The sequence below is a fragment of the Bacillus rossius genome, chromosome 1 (assembly GCF_032445375.1).
Source record: "Bacillus rossius redtenbacheri isolate Brsri chromosome 1, Brsri_v3, whole genome shotgun sequence".
Classification (NCBI taxonomy): domain Eukaryota; kingdom Metazoa; phylum Arthropoda; class Insecta; order Phasmatodea; family Bacillidae; genus Bacillus; species Bacillus rossius.
The window spans coordinates 92,056,208-92,075,329 of record NC_086330.1 but is presented as its reverse complement, the minus strand read 5'-3'; the positions used below and the strand labels follow the sequence as shown (position 1 = coordinate 92,075,329).

Genomic DNA, 19,122 nt, shown 5'->3' with positions numbered 1-19,122 from the left:
AATAAGACGACCCCCCAATTATGAAAACATGTTTCAGAAAAAATTATAAACTCACAATCTTAGCTTTTTTCTTTTGGTGCCATTGCCTGGATTCACAAGAAAACATTGATATAAGCAATATCTACATATATTTCTGAAATTGTCTTCTACAAATAACATTACACATTTAAAACACTGAATTAGGTCTTTTCAACTGCTTTTTTTTTTCCAGTTACAGTTACATTACACATTTTCCTCTTCTCCACTGTCACTATGATGATCATCACTTTCACTGTCTTCATTCTCATCGGTTTCACTGTCCAAATTCTCTGCATCATTTCACAAGAACTCATCTTCTGTGCCATCCATAGCATTGGTTAGGCAACATTTCTTGAAGCCATTTACAATAACTTCAGGCCTGATCCTGTTCCATGCTGTCATGATCCAATTGCACAGTTGTGCAACAATTGGCTTCTTAATTTTACCCGTGGGTGTTTTTTCATGGTTACCTGCTGCCAGCCATTGACGGTATAGCTGTTTCAAATTGTCCTTAAAAAGTTTGTTAACCACAACATCTAGTACCTGTAGTTGAGAAGTCATTCCACCAGGAATAACTACCAGATCTGTGTTCAAGTCTTGTATTTTTTTTTTCACGTCTGATGTCAGATGTCCTTTAAAGGCATCAAGTACAAGCATGCCTCTCTACTTCAACAAAGCACCAGGTCTTCTGTCCCAAATTATTCCTAACCAATTCAACATCAAATCGTTGGTCATCCACCCTTTTGGTTGACACCTCACTACAATACCCTTAGGCAATTGCTCTTTAGGCATTGTTTTTCTCTTCAAAATTAAAAATGGTGGCAGTTTCCTGCCATCTGCCAACACTGTCAGCATAACAGTCACTCTTTAATTTTTTGTTTCAAGAACTTTTAATTGTGATGGATTTTGCCTCACGATCATCAATTGTGTAATTTGATGGCATATCAAAATAAACAGGGGTTTCATCTGCATTCCCGATTTGCCCCATGAGATAGTTGTGCGATTTTCGTAATTTAATAACATGTCTTTGATAGGCTGTCAACTTCTCTTCATTAGTCTTGTGCACCAGCCCCTACTAGCTTTGAAATCTCTTCCAGCAATGTTCAAAGTTATTGCGATTTCGCGTGCCTTTTGTTGCAAAGAAATTGAAGAAACTGGCATCCCATTTCTTCTCTGTGCTCGTACGAATTCCGTTACTTGTTTGTCAATCTCAGGGAAGTGTCCACGTCTTGGTCCACGGAAAGATTTTCGTGTTGAGCATGCATTCTGTATTCGAGGCTTTTGTTTTCTCCAGCACTGAACATTTGCCTCGGTAACACCTTACTTTCTAGCTGCCGCACAGTTATTGGTGTCTTCTGTATATTTCACAGCCATCATTTTAAAATTTTTGTCATAACTACGCCTTTCACCTTTATTACAATTTTCTTTAACACTTAAACCTCGTTTTTCCACGTGGTCAGCCATAACGATTAACGAATGTAAACATGACTTCGACACAAATCAACAATGCAATTTCCGTTCAACATAGATAAATATGTATCGTTAACATATGCCACTTCAAAGATAAAAGTACACTAAGTATGTTCCATATTGACGGGAATACTGATCTTTTGCTTTGCGATGTTGGCAGCCTGGAACATGGCTATGGCATGCAGCAGAGAAAGTGTCGTATACACGTCCGTATTGTGTTATCTATGAGCACGGCTATTGTTTGTTTACTTAGCTGCTTATATAAGCTCGTTGCTTAGCTGGAGTAATGTTACGGCATTTTTAATGAGGAAGTTATGAAAAACATGAAGTGCTGCAATATTTGGCGTATGGCAAACCCATTGTTTGGGTTATATTGGAGGCTGTGAATAAACAAATAAATAAATAAACAGCCTTTGTTATTATAGGTAGGTTATACAACAAAACAATATTTAAAAAAAGTTTGATCTCGGTTGTTAGGCGACCCCAAATTTTTTGAATCCTCTAGAAGGAAAAAACTATCGTCTTATTTTCGGGTGAATACGGTATGTGTGAGAAGTGTCAGTCACAAGGGTTACAGACTTAGTATAACTATTCATGCCACTAGGATTTTTCCCTGTTTCTTAAAGGACTGTATGATAGACATGAAAGCTAAGTAGTAAATTGTGTTACTGTGAAATGTTTCTCTCTGCATTTTGCAACCACATGTCCCTGATGGCTGGTACCAGTCGTGTGGCATGTCTTGAGAGTCACGGTGTTGTAATTGTACAAGCGTGTCCGACGCTAAGAGCGGGACAGTTCAGGAGGATTGATCCAAATACAAGGGAGCAGAGTTCGAGTCTCGTCGCAGATGGGCGACATCGCTAGAGCATTTGTTTGTTGATGAATTGTTAGTTGCTTTTTGAAACATGAATTTGCTGATGGTGGCTGGAAAATTTAATTATTTATTATTTAATTATATAAAATAAAATTATTTAATAATAGGTAACTACAGTGGAACCCAGCAATTACGTTCCCACGAATAGCGTTTTTCCGTCAATTAAACCATTTTTTGCTGGTCCCGCTATTTGTCCTATGTTTACAATACATTACATTCCCGCTAATCACACGGTAAAATCAAATGTCTTCCCGTGATATACACCGTTGTTGTCATCGAATAAAGCGCTTGTTGTTACGTGTTGCCAACCGCAACTGTAGTAAGAATACATATTCCATTTCGATTCTATCGATTCCTCGAACAGAGTATTCCATTACGTACATGCATGTTGTGCACTACGTCGCAAATGGCAATTCAGGTGCTTTTATTGTTACAAAATTTTTTTCATTCTTCAGATCATCCCATGTAGTGAAAGGAACACGTCCACGTAGCACATACATGTACAGTTTCTCGCTCCTTGGCAAATGTTGGCAACACTACTGCGTACCGCTGTGTTCGTGTGTTGGTTTGGTACTTCGTGTGTTGGTTTGGTACTTCGTGTGTTGGTTTGGTACCAGTGATTCTGGGGTTTATTTTTGTTTACCTTGATGTAAATTTTCGCTCTTTATTGACACGTTCTACAGATAATTTATTCACGTTTGTGATTAAATTTTCGCAATATTCGTGCAATGGCGAGTGGTCGTGAAAGAAATGCTTTAACAGTTGAGCAAAAATGTAATATTTTGAGGCAGTTTGAAAACCACATTGGATCGCGTGTGGTTTTAGCCAAGGCATTGGATATTCCAGTGTCTACATTAAACGCAATTGTTCGTAATCGAACATCCATCGAAAATGCTGCAGAACAAAGTGGACCATTGGCAAAAAAAAATCAAAACTGTGAAGTTGTCCAAACACCAAGAACTGGAGGCTTAGTTAAGGAGTGGTTTGATGCTACACAGGCAGCAAACATTCCAGTGGACGGCAGGTTGATTCGCGAGAAAGCAACGCAGATTGCGGATCGCTTAGGTATTGAGTTTACCCCCTCAAATGGTTGGATTGATCGGTTCAAAAAGAGATATAATGTTATGTACCATACTGTTTGCGGTGAAAGCAAAAGTGTTCATCTGGAAACAGTTGAACACTGGAAAAACACTTTGCCAGATGTGTTGAAGGGTTATCACCCTAAGGACATATTTAATGCCAATGAGACCGGGTTGTTTTTTAATGTACTCCAGAACAGAACTTTCAATTTCAAAGGAGAGAAGTGTCATGGGAAGAAATTGTGCAAATTAAGGCTGACTGTTTTGTTTGTGAATTCTGATGCCACAGAGAAGCTGACTCCCATAGTTGTTGGGCAATCTTTAAAACCTAGGTGTTTTAAAGGCATCAAAACTTCCCAACAAAATATTTTGCCAACAAAAAGGCATGGATGCCTGAAGCCCTTTTCAGTTCCCAGCTCCATGCATTAGATGCCAGGATGGGGGTGCAAAACCGCAAAATTCTTTTGCTAGTTGACAATTGCCTATCCCACCCTAAATAAATTACACTACGTAATGTAAAAATAGCTTTCTTCCCTGAAAACTGTACAAGTGAACTTCAACCCCTAGACCTTGGAATAATACATTATTTTAAGTTGATGTACAGGAAGCAACTCGTGTACAATGCTGGATTCAGGAGAGGATCCATCCACAATGCAAATCAGTGTTTTAACTGCTCTGCATTATATAGCGTGGGCATGGTCAGAAGTCAAGTCTGACACGATCATAAACTGCTTCAAGAAGGCTGGATTTTTAACTGAAGGTGAAGTTGCTGCAACCCAGCCAGAGGCAGCCAACACTGTACGAGTACAGCCTTCAGAATGGGAGACACTCAGTCCCGGTGTCACTATTGAGGAGTTTGTCAATGTTGATGCTGCTGTGGTCACTTAAGAAGTGCAAACACTGGATGACATTATTTACCAGCATTTGCAGGACAAAGAAGACGTGGAAGAGGAGGAAGAGGATGACGAGGACGAGCCAGTACCAGCATGCAGCCACAGTGAGGCACTACAAGCTTTGGACACTGTGAGAAGCTATTTAGCCAGTGTCTCTGGAAGTGATGAGGTGTTTCATCACTTTAATAAAGTGCAAACTCACCTTGAGGGTGTCAGGATCAAGTCTAAATGTCAAAGTAAAATATACAGTAAAACTCGCTTAAAACGTTCCCGTGTAACACGTTTTCCCGTTTATTAAGTTCAAAAAATTATTCCCTTGATCACTTCCATATATCCCTATGTTAATATTTCCCTTTCATAACGTTTGTCTTTATATATGCTTCCCGCATATAATGTTCAGCGTTTGTGGGAAAAAAATAAAATAATATTGTTTATCTTTAAGCTTTTGACCATTTTTAAGGTTAATTTTAAAAATTTACATATTTCCAAACGTTGAATACCGTATTGGTCCGAATATAAGGCGGCCATTTTAACATAAACGAGAGATGCGAAAATTGGAAGTCACCTTATTTTCGCACCCAAGACGTCAGCACCGCTAACATTAGTTCCAAGCTGAAAGCTACAGTAGAAACATTGTTAAACAAAATGTTCATGATTTTTTATATTAACTAAAACATTGTTACCTCACACGGGGAAAACGATAAATCCACCCAATATTGCAGTAATTCACAATTGTTTAAAGATGAAAATTAAAATATTTGTTCTTGAGTAAAAATGTGAATGTTGAAGCATCTCAAAATAGCAACCTTTAATTACACAATTCATATTTGTACTTTGTGTACAATCGCGTGTTAACATTTACAGTAATTTAATTTCAGATTTTTAAGAGAAATACAGTAAACTCCCGGTATATCGCGCCTCGATTGATCGCGGAATCGGGTATATCGCGGGTCAAACCATGTCCCCCAGTCAGAAATGAATAATAATAATGGAATAAATGGTTGACAGCCGATTAGGATAATTTTGCGTTGTAACTAACAAACTAAGCATCGGGCAGAAAAAGCCTAGGCGTAGAAAATGTCCGCAGTAAAATTCTAAACAAGATATCTCCGTACATTATTCCTCTATCTTGTAGGGTTTTCAAATTATGGTCCAATCCAGCCCAGTGATATTTTCTGAAACACTAGTTCTTAACGTCGCTTTATCTCACAAATGAAGCATCGGACAGGGGACCTGATAAAGCCCACCGTCCAGCGACATCCAGCGTGACTCGGCTGGGGATTGATGTTGGATAGGCTTGGTTGTCGGCAAGCGCTGGGTAGGGAGAGGCGAGCCGAGAATATGGAGAGAGGTAGAGATTAGAGCGGGCAGAAACACAAGGGGGAGTGGGGGAGGGAATGTGTTCACGCAGCACACAGGCAGAGCATGAGTCACTTGACTGAGCAGCGTCCCTGCGTACAAGGCAAAATCAGGTAGTCCGGTGTTTAAAATTCCACTCCAGAATCTTAATTGGTACTTTACTGGACATCTGTATATAAATGTTTTGTTACAACTTAAACCTACAGACGTAATATTATTGGGTAATTCATTGTATTATACAAGTTCATCTTTTTACTTTGGTATAATGTTTTAACATTAAATAGTAAAGTAAATCGGCTAGCGTATTTTTAATCTTTGCCCAGGAATTCCCAGTGGTCCAATATTTACGTGAACCATACTGTACCACTTTTGACGTGAGGTAGTAAACAAGTCCCGGAAATGTTTATGTGTAGCGGTCTCCCGACCTTTAAACAGAGGCTGGGGAATATAACACTTGCCGATCCGAGCCACACACACTCAGCAACTCGACACAGCGTTTGGTGAAATAAGTAAAGACAAAGTTTAACACGGTTTTTAATACGGCGTCACTGATTGCGCTAAAATTAAATTGGCGCAATTTTTGTTTCCCACATGTGACCATTTATAATTTACTGTAAGCATGGATAATAAAGTTTAACCACTTGACACGATAGACGATTCTTTATTTTTTATTGTACGAATGCTAGAATCGTTTTTTCCCTGTATCTGCGGCCTGCTTCTACAAAAGACAAGCTATCTGTAAGTAAATCTAGAATTTTTATTTTGTCAATCAAACTCGGTACTTTGCGATTCATATTCGGTTTGAAGTATCACTACGGCCTTTCTTTTTAGAAGACTTTGACCACAGACTCGTGTGTAACCGCACACACTGCACTTACTTTGTTACGGACACTGACGAAGCAGATACTGTGGCTAACAACACGAGACTGGCAGCAGCAGCTTGTGTGCCGCACGTGTGTATGGCGGCGTGTGGCGCGCTCGTAGGCCGTGCGACAAACTGTGCGCGGCACGCGGAAAAATAAAAACAATTCAACATTTAATATTTATCTTTAAAATTTATTATTTTTATTTTTTCACCCGTGTTTAGTGAAAACTGCGGATGCAAAGTCCGCACAAAGGCGGGCCGTCTATACTGTGCGTGCTTGCCGACCTATTAGAACACAGGCGGTGTTTTATGCCTTTTGACCTTGGTCACATCGAAACATCGCGGTTATGCAACAACGCGGGTAAAAGTTATGTCCCCCGACAACCGCGTTAAATAGGGAGTGTACTGTATTTGTACTAAAATATCACAGCTATTTTCAGAACGATTGTTTACGTTTACAAACAGAAAATGTTTTGAACATTTCGGATGTAATGTTTGGAAATTCACAGCTGCCAACTGTCTTTCCACAATATTTCTTTGTTGTAAAACGAACATTGCCGAACACGCACGAAGACGCCATATTTACAGGAATTTGGTACGTTGCTTCAAAAGCTATTTTAATAATTTCACAGTAATCCACTCTTTATTTATGTAAAAACCTTTCAAACAACATAATTATCATAGATTATTCTTTAAAATTCATAGGACAGAGACTCTGTCAGAGAGTAAAATGGACAAATATTCGCGGTCACGTCACCGAAGTTATTCATGGCCGTATGCTTCACCATGGCAGCTAGCCACTTCTTTTGTTCCGGCAAGCTGCATTCTTTGTTTGCTTTGTTAAATTTAACACACTACTAAATAGTAATACGTAGCTTAAGTGAAACGGAAAGTTAAAAGCGGTATACATAAATGCAAAAAGGATTTATCAACACAAAACGTATGTCTAATGAATTTTCACATTAATTTCTACCAAAATTGTTTTTACATTTGAAACTGCAGGTCGCCTTATATTCGGGCCAATACGGTAGTTAATTTGAACAGAACAAGACCGTCGAAAAACCTGCGCCGCACGCCACATGCTGTTCTATCTGCGCAGTTTCGAGTGACGAATGAGAAATGCGCACGATCGTTGAAACCTGCGCCGCACGCCACATGCTGTTACTTGTGTGTATTTCGACGAATCATATGCCTGCGTTTGTTTGGACTGAGAGGCTGTTCCACCTGCAGAACATTTTCCCCATTCGTGGCTTAACTGACGAATGAAAAACGCCAACGATCTTCGAAACCTGTGCCGCACGCCGCACGACCAATCACCTGCTTGCATTCTCAGGGACTAGAGGCTGTTCCATCAGTACACCAATTTTCCAATTCAAGTCATGTGACGAAAACAAAGTAAACCATATACCGCCAGCTATTACTTTCCTTGAATTATTTGCGTATATTTTTTAAAACAATAAATGTTAGTGATTGCTTTATTTGCTAGTGTTTTGATAATACTAATTTTAATGTGCTTATTAAATTAAATACAGTTTTAATAATTCAATTTACTGATAAAAAAATATGTCATTAGTTATTCCGTTATTCCAGCATGCCAATGATAGTAAGTGTATTTTTGTGTGAATACAGTACATGTCATTTGAGTAAAATCGATTTTTGCATTGGAAATTACTTTTCCCTTTTAAGAAGTTTTAAGCATCCAGTCTAGGCCTGTGCGAATATTCGAATTTTCGAATAACAAAACAAATAGTTTATTATTCGTATTCAATTCAATTTCGAATACTAACACTTCGAAAAAACAAATATTCAGTCATTTACGAAAAAGGCTGAGTGGGATCACTGAAACCGGGAAACATTTCGGGATCACGGAGGTTTCTCTCGTTGGGCGGGGGCAAAAGTTCCGCGGGATTTTTGTAATGTTCTAGAGTTATGTATGTGGAGTTATTCTACTACATCTGGCCACGTAAAGCCCGTTTGAACACAGTAATTCGGAGCGATAACTAACGTCTTTTATGTAGAAGAATGTCGTCAGGTCGTTTAAAATAGATTTAAACTGTCAGCACACTGATAAAGATAAATACGTGTCTGTAAAATCCACACAACCGGGGTGTTATAGGTGACAGTTTTCAGATTAGAGGGTGAAACATGGTTTGTCGGCACTGTAATTTTGTTCCAAACGTGACGGCAAAGAGAAAGAAAATTGTACAGACCATGTGGAAAACATCTGGCCGCATACTCACAGCAAAGACTCCAAAAGCCTAACATGCTACGTCAATGTTTTTCAATAGGATAATACACAGTAAACGACCAGATGCAGGCAGCATCCCCCACCCCCCCACCCCTTCAAACCCTTTCCACCCTTCCCAAATTCCTCGCGTAGTGACAGCTCAGGCAATTATCCTGTCCCGAAACATAGCTGTGGTAGCAAGAAAGTACTTGCCTATATCTGCCACATAAGTGTGCAGTGAGAGACTTTTCTCAACAGCTGGCAACATTGTGACGTGTAGAAGAGAGAGTCTACTCCCCGAAAATGTAGAGCAGCTTGTGTTTCTCCACAAAAATTTAAATTAGCTATTATGTAGTGATGTGACAAGACTTTTTTTAATACGAACTACAGTAGAATCCCGCTGATGCGACCCCTCACGGTTTCCGGAAAAACGGACTTATAAACGGAATGGTCGCAATAGCGGCTTTTCGTGCGGGCAGGTAAGATAACATGACAGCTGAACGTCTTTTCGTGCGATAGTGGACGCGCCGAGCTCGGCTAGACACTGCCGCGTGGACAGTCTAGAGGGGTGGTATCTATTTTTAGCGGTCTTTTGTATGCCTGCCCGCTTACAGTACAGCTCCCGCCAAGATAAACGTGAACACATAGCGCCCAACAAAGTGTAATAGACTTGTTTTTCAGCCGATTTTACTCAAATTTTCAACTTTCTCTGCTTAAATTTTTCACTGTTTCTCAAAAAACGGTCGTATAAACAGAATGGACGCATCAGAGGGGGGTCGCATCGGCGGGATTCTACTTAATTATAAAATTGGAGAACCTTAAAATTTTAAGTACTGTCAGTTTTTTGATTCTACATACATTGTATCAGTAAATATGTACCTGTTATCATATTGTAATGTGATGTGATGTAACATGCTTTATGGGATTTCAATTCTCATTCCAATTATTTGAACTCAATATTCGTTTCGAGAATAATTTGATATTCATATTTGAATTCGATTCGAACTAAAAAACTGATATTCGCACAGGCTTAATCCAGTCCCTTGAAAAACTTGTTAACAGGGTTTTACTGTATATGACTTTTTAAGGAGGCAGTGATTGATGTTTCTTTTTTAGTTTTTTAATGTACTACTACAGTATACAGTAATAGATGGTGTGTTTACACTATACCTTTGTATTACATAATGATGCCATGGCTACGGTACGTACGTCTAACAGCTGAGAAGGGTATGTTGAAAATTTAAAATGTTCAAATTCAAAATATAAAGTTGTTAAATGTTAGGCCTATAACATATTTTTACTTAAGTTTTGAGATTGCCATTAACTACTAAAGTTAATTGCTAACAAAAATAATACCTATAGTTATTGTTGTAAAACTTTATTACAGCAAGTGTTGACTTGAAGAATTATACATATCTTCATGAATTTTTTAGTAAAATTTTACTTTATTCTCAATTACACTTTCCCCCGAATAACACCATTTTCAGTTTTCCCCTTGAAAAGTTTAATTCTGGGGTTCCACTATATGAAATATTTTGATTCATAAAATACAAAGTTTAAAAAATTAATTTTAAAAGTGCAATTGCAAGAATTTGTACATGTTTAAAATTCAAGAACTGGAATTCAAATACCATCTTAACGCACGCGGCGGGAAAAATTCATGGTACCAAACATTTATGCGGAAATGCATTTCATATGGTCGCTTTGCACGGGAAACAGTAAAAGTAATTTACGTTATGTGAAGTCCTATATTATTTGGTTATTATTAGTGGTGCACCGATATGACTTTACCGATTACCAAATTGATTACCGATTATGAGAGCAATAATCGGCAGATACCGATTCAGTTACCAATTCTAATGAACAAATTTTTTTAAGTGTAATAATGCACACAAAAATTTTTATTCCTATGTGAATTTAATAACAAGATTAGGTAAAATTGAGAATACAGTTATAATAACAGTATAAAAATATATAAAATACACTATTAAGTCATTGCAAAGTGTAAATTAAATTAACTTCTATTTATATTTGTTGTTGTAAACAACTTGAACTACAGTCTAATAATTGTAATTTACAATGGGTATGTTTTTCTTGCGGAAAACTAGCATTATTATCGACTATCACATAAGGTTGCATATCTTCACAAATCATTTCAGCTATAAACTGTGTCAGTTCTAATGCTCTTGGGTCATTCACATCATACAGTATTTGCTTTTCCATGATGTCTGTTATTTTTGTTTGAGCCAATTTCATTACTTTTCTTGGAACCCCATCTGTATCACAATCATCTGTGGTTACATTAGCACACTTTTCCACTAATTTATCAGGATGCATTTGCTTGATGTGGTTCCATAGGTTAATAGTAGTGTATCCCTGCTGATTGGTCAGTCCACTACCACCACCACCACGAGAAATTACCGTTTAACAATGTAAACATGTTGATGTTGCTTTATTTTGTTCACTTGAGTTTATAGAAAAATGTTTCCACACTTCACTTTTATTCTCCCTACTCGCCATCTCACTATAATTATATAAAAATTACACAAAACCAATTCTAGCACATGTGATTTTATTTATGTTGACTGATATATAAAATTATAAATACTTTTTCACTTTTCACGTCACATACAAATAACACAACAACGGATAATGTTACCAAAGACGCCCATAACGAGTTGGTAAAACGCAGTGTTCAACTCTAGAAGGTATCGGGACCGCGATTTTGAACAGCTACTACGACTCTAATAGATTGATTGTCATAGAATCCACTGCAACTGCTTGTGGTATTTTGATCTTGTGCCATCATTTTACATCTCTGGCTATAGGTAATGTACAAGGGGGAGACCTTAGATGCACATAAAGTTCTGCCATACCCTATTACACGCGAACAATTCTCCTTCGGCCAACTTCGGGATTTGTTTTATTTTTGCGCGGGAAAAATTAATTCAAATATTAAACGTGGTCGGTTAGGTTAGCTACATTAAAACACTTTAAAACACTATGGACGGTTAGTTAGGTTAGTATAGATACATTAAAATGAACAGAGAAATATAAATATAAACCCGAGGTTGGCCGAAGGTGAATTGTTCGGGTGTAATCGGGAATGGCAGAACTTCATGTGCATCTTATGCTTCCCGGTACAAGGCCACGAAACAAAAGACAGAACAAAAGACGAAACGTAAATAAACGTGCAGGAAAAATGTATTTTTTATTGTTTGAGGCAATGAGATTTATTAAACTTAACGAAATATCTGTAATCAAGATCTGACGGAGTTAGATGAATTTTGTAATATATACAAATATTACCGTATTTCGTCCTAAAATGTGTAACAAAATATTACACGGTAAAAACCTACTTAATTAAGCCGGGACGTAGATAATTGGCAAAGTAATCATTAAGATAATCGCCGATTACGATTAATCGGTATCCACATCGGTGCACCACTAGTTATCTTTTTATATATTTTAAAAATCTTAACGTAAGTTAATTATAACTAAACAATGTCTCCATCACGTTATTATGAATGTTTCTTTGCAGTTCAAACAGTTGATATTTCCCATTGATTGTAGTGGTAGCCATGCTCTAAATAAAGCAAATTTTTGTTGTTATCTAACTTTACTGTGCTGGTGATATATTTATTTACAATGTATTATATTTAAGAACGTTAAGAAAACATAGGTTGTTTAAGTTTGATAGTAGCTAAGAAATGATGTGAGTTCAAAGTATGTAGTAGTATGAAAAGTGAAAATGGTACTGGTGAATTTTACGGTTATTACACTTTTATTTTTCAATAATATCGGCCGAAAATAACAAGTGTATTGTGAATCTGCAGAGAGGCCGATTCAATGAAATATCTGCAAAATTGGCTTCTGCCCATTCGTATCTGCACAGCTCTAGACATCACTACCCTGCAGAGAGAGAGTCATCAGGTTCACGTGCCCTTCCACAAAATGGCGCCCATCTACCATCCATTCTTGTGTAGCACAAATTTGTATAAGGGCTCCTTGACATCAGAGCATTTCTTGAAAAACTATTTTTCTAATAACCTTTTAATACAAGAGAGGTGGCCAAGCATTATATTACTCTGGGCCTTGGTTTAAATCCCTGTCCAGCTGTCTGATTTGGACATGCAAAAAAAAAAAACATTTTTTTTATAAGTTTAATATTATTGTTTTTCAGATTGTAAACTTAAATTCTTTTGGGTGTACAAATCTGGAGCTTTTTTATTTCTTAATTTTATTCCTTGTTTCTTTAAACTATGCTGGAATATTCATAACTGAACACATTGTATAATTCTTGCTGACTTTTTCATTACTGCAGTTTTGCAGTGAGTATACAATCCAAGATGGGAGTAGCACTTCCCAAATTAAGGGCCTTGCCTACTTAAGGACACATACTTGTGCAGAACTTCTGGAAAAACAACACAATTTGAAAAGTGCTCAAGATATCAGAATGGGATCTGTTCATGAAAAGCATTTAAGGATTTGTTGAGGGCGGAGAAGTAGTTTTGTTTCCAGATGAAGTTTTTAAACTGTATTTTTAGAAGAGTTAAAATGGATAAAACTAGGGATGGGACGAATCCACATTTTGGTCGAATACGAATCCTTGTTCGAATCCTCAGTGTTTCTCATTGAATCTCGAATCCCAGTCCCACACTAAACTTCACCACATGTTATTAAAAAAAATCACACATTTATTTTAAAAAATTACATAGGCCTATGTATTAATAAAAATCACATGTGTATGTATATATAAAATTATAAAATATGTGCATTGTGTATACACCTGATATAAAATAGAGACAAATAACCTCAAAAACCACACACGTTTGCATCTGTCTAATACTCTGTTAAATTAATCCTTCCTATGTTTTAAATAAAATACGTTTGTATAACAGGCACCATTTAAAAAAGGTTACTTTTTTTCTGCAATGTTATATTATTGAAGGTTGGAAATGATCGAGTAGTTATGCTAATTGACAAAATGCAGCGTAGTTTATCTTATGTTTGTGCTATTTCCGTTACCTTAATAATATAGTTTAGGTATACAATTTTCAATTACTACCGTATTTACTTGTGTATAGCGCGCCGTCGTGTATAGCGTGCACCACAATTTTTGCAACAAATGCCAAAGAAAAAAATTTATAATTTTTTTTCCCCATAAATTAATTTTACTAACATTTTGTGGTACCTGTTAAGTAATTTCTTACGAAACAAATGATTATTTACATTGATGTGTGGTTATGTCAGGAAAATACTTAAATTAAAATAATACTCTTCCACCTAAAAGTGAAACTTTTGTGGCATACTGTACCATCTGAAACGACACGAGCAAGCTAAACTCTGCTGTGTAGACGGAAGATAATGAAGCGCTGTATCGTCACAACTGGTACGTGGGCGGGAGGGAGGGAGGGAGGCAGGCAGGAACAGGACTATGACCATCAAGTAACCTTGACAGTTGACAGGAATAAACACCACCACTCCCGTCACGCTACGTTGCTAAGCAGATGACTCACAGGTAGCTGCTGGGACGAGGAAGCGAAGGAAGTGGGCGGGGGACTGATGACAACATTCTCTCTCTCTCTCTCTCTCTCTCTCTCTCTCTCTCTCTCTCTCTCTCTCTCTCTCTCTCCCCCCCCCCCCCCCTCAACCCGGCACTATTACTAGCTGCTGCGCTGACTTTCTGTAGAGGGGGAGGTCTAAAAATAAACAATAGGCCATGATGTGTGTGTGTGTGCGTGCGTGTGTGTGTGTGTGCGTGCGTGTGTGTGTGTGTGCGTGTGTGTGTGTGTGCGTGTGTGTGCGTGTGTGTGTGTGCGTGCGTGCGTGTGTGTGTGTGTGTGTGCGTGCATGTGTGTGTGTGAGCAGAGTGATTTACAGCGGAGGGGGAGGGCCATACTAAAAGGGAATGGAGAACGAGATAGAGAGAGAAAATGAAGAGAGTGATGGAAGAGTGAGCATTGAGAAACGCACTCTCCTGCAATCTTTCCCTTTAAACGTCACCCATCACCCACCCGGCAGTTAACGCCTCCCCGCCTCCCCCTCTCACCTTTTTTCCCCATGTATAGTGCTCATCCTTGATTTTTTCTCCTTTACTTGAGGGAAAAAAGGGCGCGCTGTACATGAGTATATACGGTAAAACTCTTAAAAACCCACGAATCCTCGAATCCATAGGATTCGGTATATTCGACGAATCCAAGATTTGAAAATCCCATCTCTAGATAAAACACATATTCTAAGTCATTTATAGGCATGAAACAAGTGGTGAAGATTCTTGAAAGCACTTAAGGGACTTGCATTACACCTTATCTTTATTTCTTCGCCATATAATTTCATGTTTATGCCTCAAATATCATAGTTGCCCTATGCATAACGAGAAGATTATGTGCCAGTCCACAGCATTGCACTTAGAGTAGTTCCCATGCTAGAAGCACCAGTGAGCAACTTGCATATCATCCCACCTCACTAACACAAATACATCCCTGACTAGCCACAAGGGTTGGATCTGTACAGACACATAAGATGAGACATAAGATGGTGACAGCAGAACACTAGGGTGTTGGAATTGGGTATTCTTGGTAAAGGAGCATCAGTGACCATGTTCCTTGATGTGTCATGCTTGCGTAGTGAAGTTCACGTAGTTCAGTCCCAGCACCAAGTGGTTACCCAGTGGTTTGAAGACCACTGTGATCTCTGAGGTCATTTCACCTTCCGCCCTGTGCATGTGCCGTGTGGACAGCAAGCATCCTGAGCGAGCATGTGTGTGTTGCAGTGTTGTGGGCATGCTGCAAGCTGACCCTGCTGGCATTGTTCCTGGGGGCAATGACCCTGGGCGCTCTGTGGCTCGCGGACCCCCGCCAGTTCAAGGAGGTGGCGGGAGTGTTGGAGGTGCGGCTGTGGGATGCGGTGAACTGGGTGCACATCACTGCCGTCTGGTTGCGCGACCACGATACTACTCGCTGGGCCGTCAGCAACGTGCTGGAATTGTGGCAGGTGTTGTGGAAGCGCGCTCTTGCCGGCTGGCTGGCCGCCCAGCATGGTGTCTCGCACTTCCTAGACACGCTCAGAAACAAGCTGCTAGGCGCAGTGTGATGGCGCTGCGCCCCTGCTTCAAGACTCTCTGTGCCGGGGTGCTGCTGTCGGGCTCGGAGAGGTCATGCTAAATTTTGAGATGTATCTAAATACATGCAGGCATCGGAATCACTGTGACATGTTAGGGAGGGCGTTTTTATTGTTTGGCGACAATTTTTTTGGAGCAAACAAATATATTGTTATGCAGGGAATAACTAAAATCAGGGAAGTTTTTGCTTACCACATCTCATTACTTTCCACAGTTTGATGCTCTTAAATTTGTGACACTCATTTTATGATATTTACTTCACAACACAACACAACACAACACAACACTAGTTGTTGTTGAAGTAATTTTGCTTGCCATGATTCATGTTTAATAAGACTTCTGCATTTACCTCATTACAGAGTACTACTAACTTTAAAGTAGGTACACAGTTATTTTGAATAGAGACCAAAATAAATTATAAGTTTTGTTAATATTTAATGTTTAGTATTATATTCTCTATTTTTAAGTGTAATTAAATGTTGATGCTTTACCGTTATTTCCTCAAAATTTTCCTGTGTATATTTCATTGAAATTTTTTGTGTATCGTCTTACAGATATCATTAAAAACTTTCATCATTTCTTTAAAAGAAATATCAAATAATTCTGAGAAAAAGATTTGTTTGTTTACCTATGTTTTCTTCATTCGAAGAGATGAATGCAGTGACCATTCAAGGGTTATGTCTTCACATGGATTGCTAAGGCTGCTAGTATCTGCCAAAAGAGCAAATAAAGTTTGTGTGTTTATGCTAGTTTGTGTTGTTAATTAATGTATGTGAATTAATGAGATTACACAATCACATATGGTTCTGAATGGGTGCATTGTTTTTCCTTTTAGCTGGAATCATCTTCATGTGATATTTTTGTGTGATTTGAAATGTTTTAAATATGAACTGAGTAGACATCTCAATTGTTTATAAAAATACTAAAAAATGTTATAAATTATTGTAAATTAAATTGCATTTTTTATATTGAAAATTAGTGTTTCATCTATAGAATTAGATAATCTCAAAAATGGTCTTACCTAATTTACTAAATTTTAATGGACATTTTGTTGTGAATTTTTGAACTCTGAAAATGGGGTACACCTTACAGATTATATCTTAAAAGTTCTGCCAAAATGGAATGGTCCTGGTCGTGCTTTTGTTACTCCCAATTTTAAAACTGTATTAGCCCACTTCACACGTGACAAAACTCTGACATACTGTGCCACTAGCGACTGTGACACTACAGTCAAATGTCCAACTTTATTTTTGCTCTGGCAACTGGTCAACTGGTGATTCATAATTTTCCGTGATGTGTATCCAACACATCTGAAATAAATTACATTTCCTACAAATGTAGATTCAATAAATATTTATGACAAATCAATACAATCATTTATGTAATATGTTTAAGTTATAAAATGAAAACACATTTAATTGCCTTTCTCTATACACCTATACCTTACTTAACACGTCTTCAGATTGTGCGGATTCATTAAGCGCTATGTGAATTTTACTGCCCCAGTCTTGAATAGCACGTCTGTAAATTTCAGTTAGCGACGTGAGTTGAAGGTCATGCCCGGGCGGGCAAGTCAGCCAGCCGACTGATAATAAAGTACGTAACCACGTATCTTCCATTACGCGGTGTTGTATTTGTCATACATACAAAGTGCGATGGGAGAAATATAGGCTAAAGATAAATGGTGTGACATATTTATAGTTGGGTGTTATTCAACGCATTTATATTACATAAAGTATATTTTCATACACAATTTTGGAACATAAAAAATAAATTAGCCTTGCTATTGTAGGTAACACATCTCCAAGTTATAAGAAAGTTATTAGTAGTAAAGTAACTTTCAACTTTTAAAGTTGTATACCACGGATTCAGATAAATGGAAAAACAAAACTATCTTGAAAAATTAAGACTTTGGTTAGTCAATAAAAGAAAATAGAGATGTCATTACATTTATCAAATCAGGAATATTTACTTGTTAAGTTCAGTATATAAGTACCTGACAAAGAAGATAAATTGAGTTTAAAATCGTTATTTTATATAATTATTACGTTGAACCAGGTGGGGCATGAGTCACCCACCTGACTGCCTCAAATGTCAAAAGACACAATTAAAAAAAAAGAAAGATAAAGTAAATAAATAAAGTCGTGCAGAAAATCCATTTGTATAATGTGAACAACATTAAATAATATATTTGTTAACTTCTTACATTTGTTAATACTGAAATGGGACATTCATCATATAAGGTTACCCTATAAGATATGATATACATAACATTAATACAAAATGGTGTAACAGGTCGTAAACTCAAGATGTGTTTGTAATATCCAAAGTAGTGATGGCCCGATATCCAAAAACCAGATACCGATACCGATTCCGATATTTCCAAATTTACCGATCCGATATCCGATACCCGATATTCCGATAATAGGCCTATCTCATTTCTAACACTGATTCTATAAAATTGTGGTTCTGGAGTATGGATTGTTAGAGACAATGAAAAATGTTAAATATTAATAAAACATACTTATGTGAATGTATATTATTTTTATTAATTGTAAAATATTGTAAATTCACATTAAATGAAAGCTAATAATAAAATTATAATGGCCTTCAAATATCTCCCTAAATTCAAGGTCTTAAAAAATTAATTTATTTTTCAAGGCCAGATAAAGCAATCTTCAGTGAACTGGCAAAAACTTGTTGAAGGTATGGAGAGAGAATCACATTTGTCAGAACCACCAACTTCTTTTTGATAATGCAAGGATAAGTGATTCCACAAATTTGATGTATTGAATGTCCTAGAAGATTTTCACCATGCAATATTTCTTTACAGCAATAATTGCAAATTGCTTTTGCCTTATCATTGGTTTTTACTTGAAAATGTAACCAGATGTCACTTTTCGGCGGCATTGTGCATTATACTCACAAAACAATAATGCTTATAACCCGGACAGCTCTATACTAACAACTAGTGATGCGACGAGTCAAGTAGACTTGGTGGAAGACTCGATTCTTTATAGTACTCGAGTGACTCGGATAGCGATGGCAGCGGACTCGATTCTACAGGTACTCGTTCCAAGAGTACACGCGGGCAGTGTTGCCAACCTGTACTCTCATGAAATCCCTAGAAACCACACATTTTTTCCCCCAGATTTCAATAAAATCCCTAGATGGTAAAAAAACAATAATAAAATTCAATTACATCTAAAAATGT

The 19,122-nt window shown here is 37.6% G+C and overlaps 1 protein-coding gene across 2 annotated transcripts in view; it reads left to right on the top strand.

The window, feature by feature from the left end:
* LOC134539994 (leucine-rich repeat-containing protein 59-like) overlaps window positions 1-16,657 on the top strand; it is a 45,970-nt gene extending 29,313 nt beyond the window's left edge. For both annotated transcript variants that reach the window (XM_063382409.1, XM_063382417.1), the window contains exon 7: window positions 15,561-16,657. In XM_063382409.1, coding sequence (XP_063238479.1) covers window positions 15,561-15,880 — 320 coding nt within the window. In that variant the 3' untranslated portion in view covers window positions 15,881-16,657. The remainder of the gene's footprint in view (window positions 1-15,560) is intronic.
* Window positions 16,658-19,122: the final 2,465 nt, after the last annotated feature.